At 39.8% G+C, this 16012-nt stretch overlaps 1 protein-coding gene across 1 annotated transcript in view; it reads left to right on the forward strand.

Moving 5' to 3' along the window:
* LOC117296461 (activating signal cointegrator 1 complex subunit 3-like) overlaps positions 1 to 16012 on the forward strand; it is a 67167-nt gene that overhangs the window by 136 nt on the left and 51019 nt on the right. The window contains exons 2-14 of the mRNA XM_033779403.1: positions 1041 to 1211; positions 1423 to 1501; positions 2300 to 2597; positions 3910 to 4177; positions 5047 to 5158; positions 6782 to 6837; positions 8022 to 8158; positions 9317 to 9455; positions 9856 to 9981; positions 10441 to 10641; positions 11470 to 11610; positions 11693 to 11857; positions 12942 to 13190. Coding sequence (XP_033635294.1) covers positions 1044 to 1211; positions 1423 to 1501; positions 2300 to 2597; positions 3910 to 4177; positions 5047 to 5158; positions 6782 to 6837; positions 8022 to 8158; positions 9317 to 9455; positions 9856 to 9981; positions 10441 to 10641; positions 11470 to 11610; positions 11693 to 11857; positions 12942 to 13190 — 2139 coding nt within the window. The 5' untranslated portion in view covers positions 1041 to 1043. The remainder of the gene's footprint in view (positions 1 to 1040; positions 1212 to 1422; positions 1502 to 2299; positions 2598 to 3909; positions 4178 to 5046; positions 5159 to 6781; positions 6838 to 8021; positions 8159 to 9316; positions 9456 to 9855; positions 9982 to 10440; positions 10642 to 11469; positions 11611 to 11692; positions 11858 to 12941; positions 13191 to 16012) is intronic.

The raw sequence follows: 16012 nt of genomic DNA on the forward strand, positions 1-16012 counted from the left end.
GCTTTGCAAAAGGAGTCACTAAGAGAAGATGTAATTTTGATTTGTTATCTGTATTCATATGAAAAATTGCACTGTTTGCAGTATCCTCCTGATCCTGCAACCCCCATTTCACATTTTTTACAGGAACACTGCCACTGCACTGGCCAGTGGCTGGACTTGCTCAATTTTGTCTGAGCCGATCATGACTCATTTTGAGCCAATCTTTTGAGCCATTTGTGAACAGAGGAACCAGCATTTTTGGCTCAAACCGGGTCATTTTTTTTTCTCGGTGAATATCTTATTTTTGGAAAAGTTTCCGTATTGCGCCACCACTTTTTCATTAGATATGAAATAATATTGTATAGACCTTATGCATTGACGTCATCCAGCCGCCATCTTTGAGGTCAAACGGTGACGAATCCAAACGGTGACAATCCAAACGCACATAGATTGGCCAATGAACAACCTCCTTTTGACCTCAATGCCGGGGCGCCGTTCTGAAATGACGTCATGTGCATAAGGTCTATTTAAAAATTTTAATTAACCTCAATGAGATATCCCTTTTTGTAAAAATGAGTGAAAAAGTGGTGGCGCCATATGGAAAGTTGCCCCTTATTTTTCACCATAATAAATAAGATTAAATTTTATTTCATGGAATGTTATGAGAAAGTGGTGGCAGGATACGGAAGGAGGAATATGGAGCTACATGTAGGATAGGAGGGTTACGTTATCGCAACTAACTGAAAGATTGGCGTATGTCCTAAGTTCCTGCAGATTCAACCAACGTAAATCTAAACCATGTTATCGTAGTGAAAAAAGTGTGAAAGATGCTGCGGAACTGAAACATTTCACTGCAGCCTCCCCCCAAAAAAAGGTCCAAATAAACTTCTTAAAGCGCAGACAGTGACTGTTGTGATAACACATCATGACACGCCCCACAACTAAAAGAATTTACACCCTTTCCCAGGCCACAGGACAAGAATAAAAAGCACTGCCAACAGATATGTGAATATTTTAGCGAATCAAAAGTGCCTTACTTTATTGTGTGTTTCCATTTGTAGAGAATGCCGTTGCCACGTCTGACAGTCGCTCTACGTGCGTATTCTAAAGTCACAGCTGAGAGTTCACGAGATGGAGTAAGCGAGGATGACATCGGCCTGAAGGACAAGCAACGTCTACGAGCTGACAGACAGGCTGGGCTAGGGTTGACATGGGCTAGGCTATCCATTGAGGTAACCCTGAAACAATGTGATTTTGTAATCCACCTTGTTGTTTTCAAAATAACTTTGCAGCACCCATACCAATTGCAAGGTTCCAATACAAACTTGTAAGTCACAACTTGTGTATTGCAAGGTCTTAATGTCGATCATGAAGTTTAAAGTCATTTATGTCCACTTAAAAGTCATGCAATTTTTTGAAAATATATATTTGTTTGATTCCCAGGTTCAAAAACAGAGTGGTCATCATAAGATAGAGGCGTCCACCAAGCTAAGAGAATTAATCCACACCACAAGAGAAATAGGTGAGAGTCATCATGGGTATTTCAAGGGCACCAAGGCATGACCAGGGGGCATGTAGGCAATCGCCTTTGTTGCCTCAGAGAAGTGTCAGGCCTGAAGATAGGCGATGGATCGTTCGGTGTGTTCGGGCCAACTCTCTGGAAGCAGTAACCACAGACCATTTAAGATTCTCACCAACAGTTGATGCTTTTTAGTGCAATCTCAAAACCTGTTTATTCTAGTGCGTTCACATTGCTGATGTTCTTGTTAGTTTGTAAATCGCATTTTTGGATTTTATTTTTATTTTTGCTATTTAAAGACCCTGGACACGTTGGTAATTGTCAAATACTAGTCTTCGCAGTTGGTGTATCTCAACATATGCCTTAAATAACAAACCTGTGAAAATTTGAACACAATTGGTCGTCGAAGTTGAGAGATAATAATGAAAGAAAGAAACACCCTTGTCGCACCATGGTCATGATGGTCACACAAAGTTGTGTGCTTTCAGATGCTTGATTTTGATACCTTAAATTCTAAGTCTGAGGTCTCGAAATCAAATTCGAGGAAAATTACTTCTTTCAAGCAAACTACGTTACTTCAGAGGGAGCCGTTTCTCACAATGTTTTATACTTTCAACCTCTCCCCATTACTTGTTACCAAGTGAGGTTTTGTGCTGATTATTATTTTGAGTAATTACCAATAGTGTCCACTGCCTTTAAAGGGAATTTTGTTTTTATTATAATATTAAAGGTTTAATTGTTTCATCAAAGTGATTAAAAAGAAGCTTTACAACGGTGTGAATATTTTGTTTGTTATCCTAGTCGGCAGTGATGCACCGACGGGTCTCGTCGAGTCCACGGCAGTCTTTCTCTTCACAAAGCTCAAAGACTGCGAAGAGTTCACCTACAACGAAGCCAGTCAGTTGCATTCGACTATCGGACCCTTCCCAAACACCGACGGTGAAGACGCTCATAGGACCATACAGTCGCTGGTGAAGCTGCTTCCACCGGGAGTTCTTGAAAATGTCGAGAAGCTTCAGAAACTGGAGGAGTCTGAGGAATTCGGAAGACACATCCATTTCTCACATGAGCCGAGGAGTCTTGAGTTTGCGGAGGGCAGGTAGGTTGAATCTCAGCACTCCTGATACTTCACAGGGACAACGAAGGCGATTGCCTCCGTTGCCCCTTGCCGTTGCCTTGGTGCCCTTGAAATTCTCCAGTAGAAATTTACAATTTTCTCATAGGGTGCCCTTTTCCCAAAGAGAAAATGCCTTGGTGCCCTTGTTCTTTCAAAAGTGAAGCTTACAGGCCACCTTCAAACAATACTTACAGGCCTGTGTTCGGACAACTGGCAACTTTGTACCCGTAGAATTGGTTCATTTAATTGTGCTGGAATCTGGCACATTCAATATGCCAGTGGCCGATCCACTCTAAGCGTGCGCTCAAGTATTGAGGCAGCAAGTCAATGAGCAACTGGTTCCCTCGCATTCTTCTGATCTTGTGATGTGATCATGTATGTCTAACTGGTTGCAGTTTAGGGTGACGGTTGGTATAATGTGGACCAGTCTTGCAGCCTTATGTAGGAGATAGTGACAACATTCAACAGGCCTGGACCCAATTTCATGGCTCTCTGCTTACCGTAAGCACAGAATCGGCTCTTACGGAAGCAGGGAACTCTATGCTTACTGCAAGCGTATTTCACGGGTTAGCGGCGAATTTTGGCTTCTGCGCATGAGTACTCCTCGTTACTATGCATTTTACACTTACAAGGCTAGCACAGAAATTCGGTGCTTGCACGTAAGCGGGGAATCGTGGTCGCAAGCGCAGAATTCGTCGGTAAGCAGAGCCATGAAATATGCCCTGATGCTTTGTTCTTGACAGGGAAAGGACAACAAGGCAATTGAGGCGAGTGCCTTCATTGCCTTTGAATGTATCAGGCCTGGTCTAAAGTGTTCTCTTGAGTGTTACGGCGATTGGTCAAACAACAGAGCTTCTATTTAAAAAATATTTGTGTATATAGACGATGTGACCTGTGACATCACATGTTTACAAAAGAGCCACAGAGCCTGGACTTCCTGCAGGCAAGATTTGTACACAGCTCAATGGAAGAAAACATACAATCTTATATTTTTAATTCTTATAAACTTTTGATATGATCAAAGGCAGCACATCTCAAAACTTGCGCAGCTTTTACTTTCATAACTCTTGGTTTTATGTGGAAATTATGACACAAAATGTCAACTTTCCCATAAGACCAGTGTAGTATCTTGCCTGCCAGAATACTCAAAGAATGTACAAGGTCACACTTATTGTAATTAAAGTTCACATGGTGTATAAAGACCCCAGACCACTGTGAATGGTTAACAACTAACCTATGGACGTTATAATTCATATTTTTCAATGTGCACATTCTCATCTCAAATCATAATCAGCTCTGCATCGGAGGATGATGAATACGAGCCGGTTCTTAAATTTGGCTATGACGCAACAGCGCCCTCACAGTCCACAGCATTCAACAAGCAGGCCAAGAGCGCCTCCAGTGCCAACGCAAAGGCCACGAGTCTGGGGTGGCTGAAGAAGCAGGTAGAGGGCCAGTATGGCATGGGGAGCAGCCCTCTTGGGATGAGCGTCGACAGCCTCTGCTCTAAACTCCTCGGAGATCTGACGTCCGGGAAGTCCAACGATGAACTGCAGAATCAGGTAAGATGGACAAAGTTTTTGCTGAAGATGCAGGGTCAGAGAAAAAGACCAGGGGTGGATTTCACAAAGAATTAAGACTAGTCTTATCGTGAGTTACTAGTCCTAGCTTTAAGTTTTTAATATCTCTTAGGACTAAGTCTTTGTGAAATCGACCCCAGGGCTTAATTTCATAAAGCCTGTAAGCACAAAAACTTGCTAAGCACATGAAAATATTATTTAGCAGAAACAGGTTACCAGCCAAAATTACATTGAGTTTGCATTGTTGTGGCTGGTGCCCCACTCAATGTTTGCTTAGCACCTTATGAAATTGGGCCCTGTTTGCCCAACTTGGGGTTCAAAGAGAAGTAAGGTATTAATAAGAGGTCAGCATTTATTTATTTACGGCATATGCTCCAAGCTCTTTGGAGATTTGACGCCCGCAAAGTCCAACGATGATTTGCAGAATCAAGTTAGATAAACAAAGTGGTGCGTCAGAGGAAAGAGCATGGCCCAATTTCATAAAGCCTGTAAGCAAATCATTACAAGTTTCTAACCTCGCGTTAAAATGGTGTAAGTTGCCATTGCATTTGATACTCTCCAACATGTCCAAGTGCAAATTTTGGCCAACATTCAAAATGTCCGATGACATCAATCTGAGAAAAAAATGAGTCTGTAGATTTTTGTAGAGAGGCTTTGTTTATTCCTGACTTTCGATGATATTCAGCCCTGAATTAATTGACCTTTTGACAGACGGAAAAAAGCCTCCTAGGAATGTAAAGACTCATTAGTTGTTGCAATCGAATGAAGTTATGTTTCAAACTTTGCTCTGAAAATAATAAGTTTTTCACTCTACATATTTTGTTTGTCGTTATTTCCTACAAAAACCACAGTTGTTTGAGCTGCTGGGATTTGAATGCTTCGAGCTGATTGAGCAGTTGTTGACAAATCGGACTAAGCTTGTTCAAGCTGCCAGTCACAATCAGATGTCACAGATTATAACAGGTAAGAGGCGGACTCCGGGGTGTGGGAGAGAAACTTGGAATGCATGTTGCTTTTTCTCCTTCCAATGTACTTACAACTTTCAAAGATTGAAGGCGAAGGGCTGGGCCCAATTTTAAAGAGCTGCTTAAGTAGAAAATGTTGCTTAACAACTTTCTGCTTTGCAAAAGTGAGAAGGATACCAGTCACAAATTGTACTTGTGACATGATAGTTTGGCTGGTAACCTTATTCTGGTGAGCATAACTTTGTTGTGCTTAGCTATTTTTTGTGCTTAAGCAACTGTATGAAATTCGGCCCAGGATGGGTATATTTGATCCCCTTACAGTCTGACCAAGACCAATATTTCATGACACTGCTTACTGCGTAAATCATTCTTCCCTTACAGCCCACAGAATCTTCCATTTTACGTGGCACCGTAAGCGCAGAGTTCTGTATGATGAGCCTCCAAATAAACATGGTTATTATAAATAAAATAATATACACATAATGAATGTTTATGAGTGCAATGGTGCGAATATGTTCATGAGTTGAAAGATGGAATGTTCTATTCAACGAGGCGGAGCCGAGTTGAATGGAACATTCCAGCTTTCAACGAATGAACATATTCGCACCATTGCACGAATGAAAAACATTCATTATTTGTTTTATATAACATCCAAGTAGAACTTTGTCATTTTGATTGAAAGAAACAACTTTCAAAACAAACAATTTCAACTGTAGAAGCCGAATGCTAGTAATTTTACTATGCCTTCTTGCAGTAACACCTGCTGCGTTACCAAAGACACGCGCACGCAGTGATGTTTTTACTCAGCTTTTTCGTTCCATCCGAAAAGTACCATTGCACGCTGGCAGCGTGCCAGCGTGCAATGGTACTTTTCGGATGGAACGAAAAAGCACGGCGAGTGACTCAGCGTGCAATGGTACTTTTATTTGCTATCACGTGACGGACAATCCACCAATCAAATGGCAAGGATCTGCTTGGGTGTTATATAATACTCAATGATCACTATTTATAGGTCTCTTTTGAGGCGTGATAAAAAAAAAATACTATAGAAGTCCCCAGGCCAACAGAATCAAAACAAAAACGATATGTTGGATTATGATAAGTTTGAGAGTGATTAAAGACACTGGACACCTTTGGAATTTGTCAAAGACCAGTCTTCTCACTTGGTATATTGATCTCAACATATGCTTAAAATAACAAACCGGTGAAAATGTGAGCTCAATTGGTCGTCGAAGTTGCGAGATAATAATGTAAGAAAAAAAACACCCTTGTCACACGAAGTTGTGTGCTATTTGATGGTTGATTTCGAGACCTCAAATTCTAAATCTTAGGTCTCTAAATCAAATTCCTGGAAAATTACTTCTTTCTCGAAAACTATGTCACTTCAGAGGGAGCTGTTTCTCACAATGTTTTATTCTATCAACCTCTCCCCTTTAGTCGTCACCAAGTATGGTTTTATACTAATAATTATTTAGAGTAATTACCAGTAGTGTACACTGCCTTTAAGGTTTATAAAAAAAAAGCAATAATTTGGGGGTGTAATAAGCTTAATGAAATTGTGAACTAAAATATAAGAATAAGCTTAATTGTAATTGATGTGTTTTGTGTATCTTTTTTTCAGATGGAAAGAGAGAGAGGCAGGCCAGGCCTGTGTACGGCTGTCAAGTTGTCATACAGGTACAGTGATGGATACATACCAGCCAAAATGCCATGTCACATTTTTATTTTTTTTTATTTTTGCTAAGCAGATAACTGCTTAGCAATATTGTCTTTCATCTCTCTAAAATTGGGCCACATTTCATAGAGCTACTTAAAGGAACGTTACAGATTTGGTAAGAAACAAAAGACGTGAAGATCACAGATTTACATAAAACTTACACGGTCTAATGATGATGATAGTAGAAAACATCCCTTGAAATATTTCTGTCTGAAATGTCATAATTTGATGAGAAATACATGTAAATAATCAAATTTCGCGTTTTATTTATTTTTGTTTTGCCATCAATGCAATGCAAAATTTGTAATCGGTTTTTCATTATTCTCTTGTGACCCAGATGGTCGATTGATCTCAAACTTCTACAGGTTTTTTCTATCGGTTATTTCATCAGCAGCATTTGGCATACTATCCTACCACCCTCCTCCTCTAACAACCCCCAACCTACTGACACGCCTCACTACACCCGAGAGGTTTCTCACACAATGGCCAACCCTAACAATAGCCCTGAGCCCGCCAACCACACAACCAATCAGAGCATTGATTGACCTGCAGTGGATCCACTGAACCCCTATAAATTATCCCTCCCTTCTCTTACCTCTTCAGTCTCCTGACGATGACTAGAGCAAGCTAGTCGAAACGTTGAGACCAATTCAGAACTGACTCCCCGGCAGTACAGTTAATTAAATCCTATAAGCTAAAGTAGTAGTCCAGTCTATTTTCTATACCATCCGCCCTGGTAATAGTTAAAAAACAGGACAGTTCTTTTCAGAACTGAGAAGTCTCCCGAACCTCCGATTATCTACTCCACGGCAGTAGAATAAAGCAAGACAGTTCCCTAAGAACAACTCTACCTGGCAAGTAGATACACACATGGTGTTACCGCAAACCAAATATACATTGATACCTCACCATGCAATGCCTCAAATTCTGTAATGTTCCTTTAAGCACAATATGTAACTTTTAAAAGTTTCCAGTCAAGAAAAAATGTGCCGTACCTTTGAACGATTCGCAATATAGTTTTGTGCTCAACTCAATTTTCTGCTTAAGCAGCACAGTTTGGCCCAGTTGTTCAAAATGTTGGTGGATCTCTAGTAAATTTGTCATTATCTGTAATATTTGTCCATATTTTAATTTAATATTCCAGTCAGAGCAAGAGAAAGAATTGAACAAGCAGATCCGAAGGGAGGAGAAGAAATTTGCCAGACAGGAAGCTCGGAGTGGCTCAGGTCAAGGGTCAGCGGAAGAGCCTTTCTTTGATCCACAGTATCTTAGGATGCAACGGTATGTATTAACCCAAATGTGGAATTTGGGGGACTCTAGTTGGCGTATCATGGCCTAGCGGTTTAAAGCACCTAATTCAAGCTCTGGTGTTTGATCAGCAGAGTGTGGGTTTAAGTCCTGGTCATGACACTTGTGCACTGGACATTTTTGGTAATCACTGTTAGCATAAAAACTTACTTGTTAACGATCAATGGAGAGCTGTTGATGGTATAAAACATTGTGAGAAATGGCTCCCTCTGAAGTAATGTAGTTTTCGAAAAACAAGTAATTTTCCACTACAATATTTGAACTTAATTTCGAGACATCAGAATTTGATTTTGAGGTCTCGAAATCAAGCATCTGAAAGCACACAACTTCGTGTGACAAGGGTGTTTTTTCTTTCATTATTACCTCGCAACTTTGACCACCAATTGAGTTCAAATTTTCACAGGTTTGTTATTTTGTGCATGTGTTGAGATACACCAAGTGAGAAGACTGGTCTTTGACAATTACCAATAGTGTCCAGTGTCTTTAAGCCATAAAGTTTGGGAGGTACATGTACATTGTACATGTAGTGCTTTCTGCTCTACCAGCCAGGCTTCTGATTGATGATAGCCAAGTGACATCCGTATGGACTGTAAAGGGGTAACCCTGTTTCAGCCTCAGGAGTAGGTGGCCCTAACAAAAATAAACAGTAGCCCACACATTGAAGTGGCCTCCAGGCCTTGTTTGTCTGGCAACTTGCATAAAAAAAATGAAGAAACCCCCCCCCCCAAAAAAAAAAAAAGAAACAGGTAAATGAATTGTTTTGGGTGATTTGCGCATGCTCAGAATTATGTGAACAATGGAAAATTAACTGGTAAGTCTGCTGCCACCTAGTGTTCCAAAGTCTCCTATTCACCTGACGTTATAACGCATGATAATCCCGTGCGCACGTAAACTAACCCAGTGCACTTATCAAAAAGAGAGGGGGTTCGCCCACTGCTCTTGGATTTATCGGCCGCATATCGTACATGGTGCTGTAAAGGAATAGGTCTCTTACTGACAATATTTAGCATCTTGCAGGAAAAAATACTGGGCGTATTGATACGCTCTTATATGAAAGGGGTGTGATAAGGCTGTATTTAAGAACCCAAGACTGTTATTACTATTTTTAATAATTTTTTTTCTTTGACACAGGGAGCGCTCATTGATTGATGCAAGCATAGCCCCGATATTGACCAAGCGTACTTCAGGTGCACCCAAAGCATGTTACCCCAATGTGTATGATGCGTTGGCTGAAGCTCAGAAGTCTTCTGCTTTCGTAGGTGGAGGAAAGGTTGGTTTTAGTTTCATTTGAAATACACATTCATAAATACCTAAGACAGTTTATCCATTCTGATTGGTCGAGAGGGCATTGGTAGGGGAACATTCAAGCTAGTCATGTCAACAAAAGAAAACATGGACAATGATGGAAGAGCAGAACATGACAGTAAATTGGAAGTTTTGTCCAAGCATTTATAATAAAAAAATAGCAATTTTCAAAATAATCTGTTCTCTAACCGGTAGCCAAAATGAAGTTCCCGAGTGTTGGGATACTATGTTTCCTCAAGGATTTTGTAACTACAAGAGGAGCTGCACCATTTGTAATCTTCAAACTCCAATTCAAATGACATGCAGCACCAAATAAAACAAGGTTGCCATTGTCAGAATTGTCAATGTCAATTTTCTACCCTCAGATCATGCTGCCTGAGGGATTTGAACGCAAGAACGTGAAGATGTATGAAGAGGTGACGATACCCCCATCTCAGCCAGCCCCTACAGGGATCGGCAAACACCGTATACCAATCTCGGAACTAGATGAAGTAAGTGGCAGACTGATTATTTATTGGAATAATAATATAATATTTATTTATTTATTCGGGCAAACACATTTACAAGCACATGTACACGTTAAAAATATTTAAGAAAACAAAGTAAAACAACAGTGGGGTGCCCAGGAGAGCATAAAAGTAAAAAAAAAAATAACTATCGCCAAACGGCGTATGTCTCCTAAATCCCCAAAATACATTAAGGCAAGAGAGGGCATATAAAAAAGCACATGAGATAATACAAATCACTGAACAACTATAAAAGGCAAAGATGTTTACCGAAAGTGTCCAATGGCTTTAAAGTCTCATTTGTTAAAAACTCATTTGTTTGAAGCTGCTTATTTGTAATTGTATATTTCTCTCATCGTATATTTTATTGTTCTCTTTATGCGCGCTTAGAGGCGCTTTACACATGTCTATATTTTTATTACTGTTTTAAACTTCTTTTCCCAGATTGGTCAGGTAGCCTTCCAGGGAACCCGTCATTTGAACCGGATCCAGTCGCTTGTTTTTGAAACGGCGTACTACAGTAACGAGAACTTACTGATATGCGCACCAACCGGTGCCGGTAAGACCAATATTGCCATGTTGACCATCCTGCATGAGGTGAAGCAGCATATACAGCAGGGAGTCATCAAGAAAGATGAATTCAAGGTATGTGGAGAGAGGCTGTAGCCAGACCACAGAGTCAATCAATCAATCGACCGCAGAGACAGCAAGGGTCTGTTGTGCCAATCTCCTGTGTCCACTTTAGAAAACGTCCTACGCCGGCCCAGTTGTTAAGCCCAGGATGATCTTGGACGGCAGAGTACAGGGCCCAATTTTCATAGAGTTGCTTAACGGCCGATGTGGTGCTTACTGTGCGATTTTCATTTCATAGCGATGCTAACCGTAAGCTTACGAAAAAGGCGTGACCCCCTGGCTGCCGCTTCCCAGGTTGTATCAAACAAATAATTTGACAAACTTCAGTTCAGTTCAGTTCAGAAAAACATTTATTTCCAATTCCTCAGTCAGTATAAATACAATGTTAGTAAAGTGATACCAAAAAATTCAGAAAATTGGGGGCACAGCCAAGTAAGCACAACTTGTGTTAGAGAGTGCCCATACAAAGCTAGGGAGTCAATCAACATATGGCTAGATAGTTCAGTTGGTTGTACGCTGACATGTTAATCTGGATGGTTTGTTGGTTCAAATCCTGCACCTGTAGCATATTTTTCTTTGTTCAACCCTAAATCTCCTGAAGACAAGCAGACTATACTATTCGAACATTGAGACCAAACCGGCTTATTTCAGAGCCAACACTCTCTCAAAACATGATTGTACCCGCAAGTATACTATTTATAGTTTATTCTCTACCCCAAATCATTTAAAATTTACCCAGTCAGTTTGGTGTTTTATATTTGTTATATTTTCCTTTTAGATAATCTATGTTGCAGAAATGGTCGGGAACTTTGTTTCTTATTTGTTTTCTTTTCCTTCTAGATAATCTACGTTGCTCCAATGAAGGCCCTAGCGGCTGAAATGGTCCGGAACTTTGGTGGTCGTCTCTCTCCTTTGGGTATCTCTGTCAAGGAACTCACTGGTGATATGCAACTCACTAAGTCAGAGATCGCAAAAACACAGGTAAGATTTTAGGCCAAACAAATATTAGGCATGGATGTTCTTCCTACGTCTGCTTTACAATTTTGATTGGTACTTTTGATAGATGCTGGTGACGACGCCTGAGAAGTGGGACGTAGTGACAAGGAAGAGTACAGGAGACATAGCCCTGACTCAGCTAGTAAAACTTCTCATCATTGATGAGGTACATCTCCTTCATGAGGATAGAGGAGCTGTCATTGAAAGCCTGGTGGCAAGGACGCTTCGACAGGTAAGGCAAAAAAACAAAACATGTTTAGCACCCCACCTGGGCCCAATTTTATAGAGCTGCTAAGCACACAAATTTGCTTAGCATGAAATTTCTTCCTTGATAAAAACAGGATTACCAACCAAATTTCCATTTGTTGCAAGCTGCTTGTTACTGGTATTCAGCTGTTGTTTGCTTGTCCTGAAATTTTGTTTACCCCCCCCCAAAAAAAAGGATACATTTTAACAGTCTTATGTCACACAAGGCATTTTTTACAGGCAACTTTGAGGCAACCAACTGCAGTACATATAGATGATTACTTTGGCAGCACATGAGTGATTTTCCACACAATGTCTTTACGACCCCCAAGAACAATGTATGAACATTCAAATGTGAATGGCTTTTCTTCTAAGAGATTGCCTGGAACTGGTTGCCTGTAAATTGTCTCGTGTGACATGGCCCTTGGACGGAAATTATTTTGTTTGAAAATAACTCGGCTGGTTGTCTTTAAAAATTCTCAAACGGCCGTTTAAAAAAGGAAAGAACAAAAAATAAGGCCCTCCATTCTTTTTTCAAAAAGGCAGGATGCTAAACATGTTTTTTTTAATTTTTATTTGGCCTAAAGGAGAGGAATGTTCACACTTACACTTTTGCACACAGAGTTGTTGGGAGTTCCTAGTGTTGTTCTTGGTGTGGGGACCACGTTTAAAGACACTGGACACCTTTGGTAATTGTCAAAGACCAGTCTTCTCACTTGGTGTACTTCAACATATGCATAAAATAGCAAACCAGTTAAAATTTGAGCTGAATTGGTTGTCGAAGTTGCGATTTAATAATGAAAGAAAAAAACGCCCTTGTCACACGAAGTTGTGTGCTTTGAGATGGTTGATTTTGAGACCTCAAATTCTAAATCTGAGGTCTCAAAATCTCATTCGTGGAAAATTGCTTCTTTCTCGAAAACTACGTAAATTCAGAGGGAGCTGTTTCTCATTATGTTTTATACCATCAACCTCTCACCATTACTCGTCACCAAGTGAGGTTTTATGCCAATAATTATTTTGAGTAATTACCAATAGTGTCCACTGCCTTTAATCTATTATTATTTTAGGTGGAATCATCTCAAAGTATGATCCGCATCGTTGGTCTCTCGGCAACCCTCCCTAACTACATGGACGTGGCTCGCTTCCTGAACGTCAACCCCTACATCGGCTTGTTCTTCTTCGACGGGCGGTTTAGACCGGTTCCCTTGGGGCAGACGTACATCGGTGTGAAGGCCAACAATATGATGCAGCAACGAATGGACATGGACATTGTGTGCTATGAGAAAGTACGAGAGATGGTCAACAAAGGACATCAGGTGTGCCATTTGTAATTCTCTTGTTAAAGCCATTGGACACTTTCGGTAAATAGTATTGTCCAAGGCCCACACTTTGTGTATCACAACTTCTATATAAAATAACAAACCTGTGAGAATTTAGGCTCAATCAGTCATCGGAGTTGGCATGGTTGGGAGAAAATACTGGGAAAACCTACCCTTGTTTCTGCACGTTTCGCCGTGTCATGATATAAATCCGTTAATCTCGATATCGAGAATTGATATTGTTTTAATGTTTTCTCAAAAAGTACAGCATCTCATGGAATAATATTTTAAGAGAAGTCTTTCACCATTACCTTCTGTAAATCTTGTAAGTTATTTGTAAATCTGTGAACTTTTAATTTTGTTTCTGTTCCGAAAGTGTCCAGTGGCTTTTTAAAAGAAAATACTCCCCAACACAAGGCCAAATACCACTTCAGGTGAAGGCTACAAGAACAAAATAAATTTGTAAAATGTATTTTTTCTTGTAGAAGTAGAGTTCCAAACTGCTGCAGTACAGGGGGAAAAGCTAGTTGAATATCTCACAGTTTTTTAAAATTGTTTTAAAATAGGTTTTGCCTAACATAACAAGGCCAGATGGCCACTTTAAGAAGAGGACTGCGGTGAACTGATTTGGGTTGTTGACCCAAATCAAGTGTCACTAGGGCCACATTGCCACCTACACATGGGATTTTTTTTTTTTACAATAGTAATTTTTTCATTTCATTTCAGAAACTTTTATTTCCACATGAATAAGCACTTTAGAAAACAGTTGTTACATGAAAACTACTACTAAGTGGAGGCATCACACAAGAAGCCGAAGTAATTGTTTCATTTCATTTCAGAAACTTTTATTTCCACATGTATAAGCACTTTAGAAAACAATTGTTACATGAAAACTACTACTAAGTGGAGGCATCACACAAGAAGCCGAAGCTTATAAACAGAATGCCTCACAGACACTGGACACCTTTTGGTAATTGTCATAGACCAGTCTTCCCACTTGTTGTATCTCAACATGCATAAAATAACAAACCTGTGAACATTTGAGCTCAACTGGTCGTCAAAGTTAAGAGATAATAATGAAAGAAAAAACACCCTTGTCACACGAAGTTGTGTGTTTTCAGATGCTTGATTTCAAGAACTCAAAATCTAAATCTGAGGTCTCGAAATCAAATTTGTGGAAAATTACTTCTATCTCAAAAACTACGATACTTCAGAAGGAGCTGTTTCTCACAATGTTTTATACTATCAACCCCCTATTACTCATTATCAAGTAAGGTTTTGTGCTAATAATTATTTTGAGTATTTACCAATAGTGTCCACTGCCTTTAAACACAACAACAAATATATATAATACATGTATGTTTGGTGTCGACCCGTCTTCTAAAGTCGGTGACAGCATGATGATCTTAAATTCTGCAGTGCTTGCTTAAACTCCCTGTTCCTCCAGTAGTAGATGATGCAATTCAACCAACAGTTGCTGATTTGTACAGTAGAACCAATGACATACATATTCATGGGTAGATTGATATCGGTTGATAACAACAACGACATGATAGTTACAGGAATCCACCGAAGACAAGCAGCGCCTGTTATAATGATGACAGTGGTAGCAGACTTTGTACTGATCGGCCCTGGAACATTGTGTCTCCCTTCAATGTTACCGAGGATATTCTGAGCAGCGATGAGTCGTGCCTGACGTCAAGCAACTTTCAGAATGAATGTACGCATAAAGTGTCAGGATTGTTCCAAGTGAAACTCCGGAAATTGAAATTAATATATACCGAAGAAAATCTTGCTTCACACAATAAAATGCATGTATTTCTTTGATCATTTCCAATTCTGATTTATAAAGGCAATACCAGGCGGAGTATACTATTAAGGTCAACATCCATACTAGTGGGATCATGACCTTTGACCTTTTAAGTGTCATCAGCCTCGGATAATGCAGTGAGTAGGTAATGGCTAAGAATCGATCAATTGTCAACAAAACCATTGATAGAGCATTTATTGTGATTAATGTTGCTATAACATATGGCAAAACTTTGCATAAAGGGCCACTGATTATCCATGTGGATACGAAATATAATAGACTAGCACTTCCATAGAAAATTCCAAAACAGAGATCAGAAAGTGTGAGGGGCATCATAAACATCTTGGTGGTTTCTTGCACTCCTCTGACACGACGTAAAACCACGAGACATACTGAATTCAAAACCACAATCAGAGCTACTGGTAGAAAAAATAGCGCAAATGTAAAAATGCAGAAAACGTTTTGACAATCTGTAACCACAGCCCCCTGCGTTGAAGTAAATTCTGACCAATTGGATTCATTTTTATCCATGATGTAACAAAAGAGATTGTCCTTTGATTATCCCACACAAGTAATATGCCTGTGATATTTGTTCACACAACTCGGGTAAGTACTGAGTATACACTGCTAACACACATCGGTGTATGGGTAAAAAACAAAATTGAGATTGACCTTAATCACTTTCTTAGAACTCCAGAGAATCTGGTACAGATTGGTAGTTTCTTGGTTGCCACAGAATCACAGTTAAAGAATTACTGTCAGACACAGCAGTTCAATGCCAAAAATGCAGAATGCATCTGGTACAATCCATGAACAGTCCTGATTTGGTGGAAGTGTAAATGTAAAAATGCATAAGGCATCTTGACAACCTGTGATTGCTTTTTCTTTGTTTTGAGTTAATTGTGATGAACTTGATCCATTTTCATCCATGATGACACAAAGGAGATTGTCCTTTAAAATCACTTTCTTAGAACTCCAGAGAATTCTTGGTACAGATTGGTAGTTTCTT

This window comes from Asterias rubens, chromosome 11 (assembly GCF_902459465.1).
Source record: "Asterias rubens chromosome 11, eAstRub1.3, whole genome shotgun sequence".
NCBI lineage: Eukaryota > Metazoa > Echinodermata > Asteroidea > Forcipulatida > Asteriidae > Asterias > Asterias rubens.